Here is a 6,665-nt window from a genome sequence, read left to right as displayed (position 1 = left end):
TGTTACTGTTACGATCCTTGGATTTAAATTATATTCTAATAATCGCAATGTAGGCATAGATTAATTATGCTAATACAATTGTCGCCTATAAAGAGGAAGATATATATACACTATATTTATACTGTAGCAGAGCGAATCGAAAAGTGTTTTATAAGTTGCAGAATAGAAACATATACTAGTAATATGTATAAAATCAATTTCTACTTCGCATCGTATAAATATGTTTATATCTAAACTTTAGAAAGTAAATTCCAAACCAAATAACCTTTATTAAGTAAATTCCAGTTGCTTCCAAATAGAGGGATCCAAACGGCACCTTAACGTAAATTAGTTCATTTTATGAGACAAACATCTATCTCCATTTATCGCTTCTCACTTACGCGCGAGTCTCCGGCATGTTTTGTATAGTACAGAGGAGTACAACAAGTATGTAACACCGATCGACCACCACCACATGCCAATTGCCAACCATGTACGTACTACTCATGCATGTGGCCTGGCCAGAAATTTGTACATCATATCGATCATTCACTGCTGCTGCTGCTATGTACCGACAGTGAGAGAGAGACCGGTCTATGTTAGGGTGGAATAGCGTCTCCGGCTCTCAGCCTGAGAAGAGGAGGAGGGCACCACCAGTGATCTCAGGTACGCCTTGGGCAGCGCCATCAGCTTCTTCGTCTTCGGAACGTAGGCCCTCCGGGTGAAGTTGTCGTAGTCGTTGGCCTCGATCTCGTCGAGGATCTGCCGGTACAGGAGCAGAGAAGACCACACCTGAAACAGCAGCAGTCAGCTGTTCAGTCACTCATCTGATCGGGTTCTGAAAACGGCTAGCGTTGTGAGTCTCACCGGCCATCGGCTCTCCTGGTTGAGCTCGGTGGCGCCTTCCTCCGCCTGCCTGAAGAAGGCTCTGGCCCTCGCGATCTGGCCCCTCATGAAGCCCCTCCACTCGTCGGTGACGCGGCCGTCCAGGACGTCGGCGTCGGAGAGCCCCGCCATCTCCAGCTCGTCCTGCGGGAGGTAGATCCGTCCCCTCCTGGCGCTGTTATTATTTGTCAGGCACGTGAAGCGCGCGTGTCAGTATGCTGTATGCAACATGGGCCGGCTACGATCATGATGAGTGGCGTTGACGACGTACTCCTCGCCGACGTCCCTGAGGATGTTGGTGAGCTGGTTCGCCAGGCCCAGCGCCAGCGCCCCCTTGTACACCGTCTCGGTGGCCGCCCTGGACGCCGGCGAGATGCCCATCACCGGGACGCTCATCAGCCCCACGGTGCCGGCCACGTAGTAGCAGTAGAGGTACAGCTCGTCGAAGCTCCTGTACCGGGACTTCTTCAGGTCCATGCGCATCCCCTCGATCATGTCCCTGAACGGCTGCAGCACGGAGACACGATATGATGGGAATGTTCTTCAATATATGGAGGGAGGAGATGTATCCATGGATCGATCGCGCGCGTGCGTGCCTGGATGTCGACGGGGAACCTGGCGACGGTGTCGGACAGGGCGGCGTCGAGCATGTCGTACGGCCGGCCGGCGAAGATGTCCTCCAGCCGCGACTCCCACCGGTCCAGCGCCAGCGCCGAGATGTGGGACGCGTTGGGGCCGTCCACGAGCTCGTCCGTTCTCCTGCACCACACTGAACAGGAGCGCGCGTGCGCGGAGATAGAACACCCACGTCAGCGATCAATCAGTGTCATCCCTTCCCTCGTCATTATCGTCAACCGTCAAGCCATACAAACTGTATCCCCACTTTCACCGTCCTAGCGTTAGTTTAGAAACTTAAATCCGCTCTGGTATTCTCAGAGCGTCATTATCGTCAACCGTCAAGCCATACAAACTGTATCCCCCCTTTCACCGTCCTAGCGTTAGTTTAGAAACTTAAATCCGCTCTGGTATTCTCAGAGATTGAGTAGAAAATTAGCTCATTTTCCTTCCAAACTGCCCTTAAAAAAACCATCGTGCCGGTGCATAAACTACTCTAGCTAGCTCACAAGCCGGATTACGATTTTATACCATTCAGAGAAAACGAAAGGAACCTGCAGTGCGCCAACAGCAGGCGGTACAAGAAACAGGGACATGTGGGGCTTGCTCTGCTTACCGTATATTGCCCAGATCGCCATCCTCCTCTCGGGCGTCATCAGCTGCGTCGCTGAAACAGAAAAGCAGCGGCATCTCATCAGATCAGAGGTGAGAGAGACACATGCATGTGCGGTGGAATGCGCGCGCTGATTGTCCAAGCTGACTGGGCCGGGTATTCGGTATGTTGTGATACGGTGGCCACAGCTGCAACTACTGGCAAAATACTAGTAGTGTGCATGATTAACATCTCAATGCACGCTACGTATTCTCTCAGTCCATAATTTATAAGTTATTTTTTACAATCATTGTCAGAATTAATCAAATACGCTAGTGGATTTAGAAAACAAATTGGAAAAGGCAGGTGTTGGACTTGGACACCCCCCGGTTCAGGCTTCTACCAAGGATACGTACGACTGAGATTTCCATCCTTTGCCTATCGTCCTTTTCAGGACAAAAAAAAGTTTCTTTTTTTTACTTTGTTTAAACAGTTTGCCAGAAAAACACACACTAGCTGACTAGCAGCTGTGACACATGCATGTGCCTCGATCACGGCAAAACCTTTGTGTGTGCCAAGTAATTAAACTGACCGTATTCAGATGAACAAGAAGAGCAGCGGGGACTTCGATCTCGCTTACCAAGGTAGAATGTCTTGGCGTACTCCCTGCAGACCTCGCCGCAGCGGTGGAAGGCCGCCTTCAGCCCGCCGTCCAGGGGCACCGGCTCGATCCGCGCCGTCCTCGGCGCCGCGGCCGCGAGCGCCGCCTGCCTGAGCACCACCTCGTGCACCCTCTGCTCGGACGGCACGACGAACGCGTCCCCGGGCGACGGCGCCGCCACGCGGAGGCCCGGCAGCGCCGGCGCGCCGCCCCACGCCTCGGCCTCGAGGCAGCCAATGGTGTTGGAGCCCTCGGCGCGCACGGAGCACGGCGCCCCGCCGCCGCCGCCGAGCCGCCTCCCGTGCCTGCAGGCCAGGAACGTCGCCGTGCGGTTCGGCGCGTCCGCGGACCACTGCCGCCGCCGAGCCGCGCACGCCGGCGACTTCACCGCGCGGCTCGTAGACATCATGGCTGGCTGGCTGGCTGACACGCGGCGGTGGCGTACGTGTGCTCGGTCGCAATGGAGGGACGCAGACGGGGATGTGTGGAGCGGAAGGCCGGTGGCCAGGCCGAGCTATAGAGAAGGATCGAGAGAGCGGAGGCGGGCGGGCGGGCGCTGGAGGCTGGATGTGAGAAGTGAGAACTGAGGGCCGAGGCCAGCAGGCGGCGGGGCTCCCGTCAGTTTTGTCCGTTGCCTGCAGGACACTGTCCGAGTACTAGAAAAACAAAACTAGCCCTCCCCCCTGTGGCAGGCGACCGGCCACTGGTGTTCGGGTTCCAAACCGCGAGTCCCAAGTCCCAACCCAACCCAACCCACGCGGCGGCGCGGTGTTGCCAGAGCCCGACTCGCTCGTGGCGGCACCCGTGTCGGCCGCGCGTGGAAGGAGACGACGAGGGGAGGAGTGGAGGACACCCCCAGCCCACGAGCCTCTAGCTCTAGCTAGGCGAGGTCGAGGAGAGCACGGATGAGATGAGAACCACAGCTGCATGCACGCTCAAGCTCTAGCTACTCCTACTTGCGCGGTGTGGCCGGCCTTTTGTAATGCGCGGGATTGCGGAGCCGGGAGGAGGCCAGGTGGCGGGCGTTGGCAGGGGGTGCTCCTGTCCAGGAGGAGAGGCGCTCTGCGTGGTTCGTGAAAGGGGCAGGTGAGGCATTTCGCTCCGCGCTAGCAGCCATCACCATCAGCCATGGCAGCGGGCGAGGGTGGTGCTGCCTGCGCTCCGCAACCAGACAAAACGGCGCGCGTGGAGCGGTTCAGACGTTGTCCTGGTGGAGATGGCAAGTCCGTTTTCGTATGATGACTGTTGTGTGGTGCGATGTGCTGTGGTCGATACGGCACAGGTAGCTGTGCTTATCTGGCGAAACCATGCTACTCCATTAGTCCAGTGTCCAGAGGGCAAAGCATCACAAGATTATCCTGCTATGGACAGGGGTGGTAATAGGTTTTAAATTAAATTAGGATTTAACTCTATTCTATCTATTTTTTTAAATTAAGTTAATAAATAGACTAAATAAATTGTGAAGATATATTTGGATCGTAATCTATTATCATTACGGAGACATTTGGATTTCCTCTCCAAACTTGTATGTAGACTTTAACCTCCACCTCATGAAAAAGTTGCTTGACCCGTTGTAATCTCTCTGGTCAACGAGGTATTCGAGTGCCCGCCGACCACGAGGCGTCACCGAACCACGCCCGGGCGCGTCGCGCACCGTACGCGGAGCGCCGCCAAGGGCCAAGGGGCGGGTCCGCATCCGCCGCCCGCACGCACATGGCCATCAGGTCACGCAGAGACGAGACCGGTACCGGTACCCAAGCAGGCAGGTAGGCAGCGCGCCGGAAGGGACACGTGGTGGGGCGCGCGATCGTGGCAGGCCTCGCCCCCGGCCTGTCGGCATGTGGGAGCGACAGGAGGAGCACCCGGTGGGGCCTCCTGCCTGCACCCCGGCCGGTGTGGTGTGGAGAGAGGAGAGCCTGATCGCTCCTCCGTTCATTCTTGCTTGTTCCCAAATCCCAATCCCAGTTCCCACCTGGATATGGTGCCCGTCGTTGTTGCGTTGCGCTTGCGTCCCGCCGTACGTCCGCCCGCGGCCGCCACTCCAGTTGCGTCGCGCTGCAGGGTGCTAGTGCTGGTGCCTGGTGGTGTGCGTGCTGGCGTCGGGGCACCCAACCCACGACGCCGTCCACGTACCCAGTGGTGCCTTGCTCTGCGCGCACGGGCAGTGCCAATGCAGAAGCTGCGCCTGCCAGTGGCAGTGCGTGCGGGCGTGAGCGAGCGACAGAGGGGTGGTGTGGTTGGTGCGCCGCCGCGGGGCTGGCAGGACGCGCGTTTTGCCCACGTAACGGACGGCGGGACGGGACGGGACGGCGACCTGACCCGTGGTCGGGCGGGCGGTGGTCGCCGTCGGCTCGGCCTGGCGCCTCGGTCAGCGCTCGCTCGGTCGGCGTCGGCGGTGGGACTCATCACTCCACTGCAGAGCGACAGGATAACGCGAGTGCGACGGCAACTTTGCACGGCCGGCAGCAGGATACGTGCGTGCCTACTACTGCCTGTGCCTAGTGTGGTAGTGCAGTGCTGGTGTTCGGTCGTACGCGGGATCATGGACCACGCAAAGAAAGAAGGGCATTTCACCGGTTTCTTTTTATTTTATTTTTTTCCAAGGCGCCACTCCAGTGCGCGAGGTGACATACCTTCCTTCCTTGTTCCTTTTTTGCGCAATCGGTGCTACGTAGTAGTAGCTTTCTTCTGTGTCCATACGAGAGAGGTGCACGCGTCGAGGTGATACAGGTGATGGACGTCGTAGTGCGCCAGTCGAGCAATTCACTCACGTGACATTTGTGTCGTCACTAGCGATAGCGAGTGATGACCATACCCAAGCCGCCCCCAGGAACAACAACAAATTAAGAGGCTTTCCAATTCCAGTCCAGGTCCAGCAACATTCGAACCAAACCGCTGCAAGCGCAGGGAGGGAACGGAAGTTCCAGTCCGGGTGAGCAGGGACAGAGCAGTGTGGCGCTGCCGGATAGTACGTGAATTCAATTTTCTTTTAAGGCCACGCAGCACACAAGTGAAGTGAAGGTTGGCGCAAGAGACACATGAGTACATGACCGGATTGTCAGGGGAGATGAAAACAAAAGCCGCTGCATGCTCGCGCGGCTGGCCAAGTGCCAATTGCGGCGCGAGTCCGATCCGCAACCCCTTGTGCATCCGGCCGATATGCAACACCGCAACTAGCAGCTCCAGGAAGCGATACTAGCACGCAAGAGAGTCCTGGAACCACATGAGACGTGACTAGAGAGAGAGAGAGAGAGAGAGAGAGAGAGAGAGAGAGAGAGAGAGAGAGAGAGAGAGAGAGAGAGAGAGAGAGAGAGAGAGATCTTCTTTTCCCATGCAGCCGTGTCTCGGCTACTCGGTCGGCAAGATCCCTCGACCCTGCTTCGTTGCTTATTACTCGGAATTTGGAACAGCGAGGCAACGAACGGAATGGAATATGGTAGATGCTCATGCATTCCGTCCACATCAAGAAGGCGAGTACCACTTGAGCTCCTAACCTAAGGTGTCCACCCAGACCAATTCAATAAAACTCTATTCCCTTCGTTTCCAAATACGTGACGTTGTTTTTTTTTTGGTTTTTTGAGGAATCAACCATTTTTCGTTTCAAAACTATAGTGAAAACTATTTTATAATAGAGGGGAGTTCTATAATTCAAAATTTCATTTCACTCTTACCAAAAAGAAGGGGGTGTCGCTGTCTGCAGTGCACAGACGATTTGCGTCTAACTCACAACAACACCCAAACTTAACATACGTCCATCTGGTCCCGGGCATCCAAGCCGATTTTTTTTTTTGTATTTTGTCCTTTTCTTAGAAAAAAATTCAGGTTTGAACCATAAAAAATTTTAATGTCATTTTTAGACCCTTTGCTCGGCGCCATAGCCTATGGCGCCGAGGTAACACATCTCGGCGCCATAGGCTATGGCGCCGAGGTACG

At 55.6% G+C, this 6,665-nt stretch overlaps 1 protein-coding gene across 1 annotated transcript; it reads right to left on the bottom strand.

The window, feature by feature from the left end:
* Positions 1-224: 224 nt before the first annotated feature.
* Positions 225-3,669, bottom strand: LOC109940986 (phytoene synthase 3, chloroplastic-like). The gene is made up of 6 exons (NM_001405313.1): positions 2,712-3,669; positions 2,096-2,146; positions 1,461-1,633; positions 1,136-1,371; positions 847-1,039; positions 225-771 (listed from the first exon to the last, which is right to left on the bottom strand). Exons 1-6 carry the CDS (start codon positions 3,139-3,141, stop codon positions 574-576), a joined length of 1,281 nt encoding a protein of 426 aa, NP_001392242.1. The 5' UTR covers positions 3,142-3,669; the 3' UTR covers positions 225-573.
* Between the last annotated feature and the right edge of the window lie 2,996 nt (positions 3,670-6,665).

The sequence above is a fragment of the Zea mays genome, chromosome 7 (assembly GCF_902167145.1).
Source record: "Zea mays cultivar B73 chromosome 7, Zm-B73-REFERENCE-NAM-5.0, whole genome shotgun sequence".
NCBI classification, from domain to species: Eukaryota; Viridiplantae; Streptophyta; class Magnoliopsida; order Poales; family Poaceae; genus Zea; species Zea mays.
This window is presented reverse-complemented; position numbering and strand designations above follow the sequence as displayed.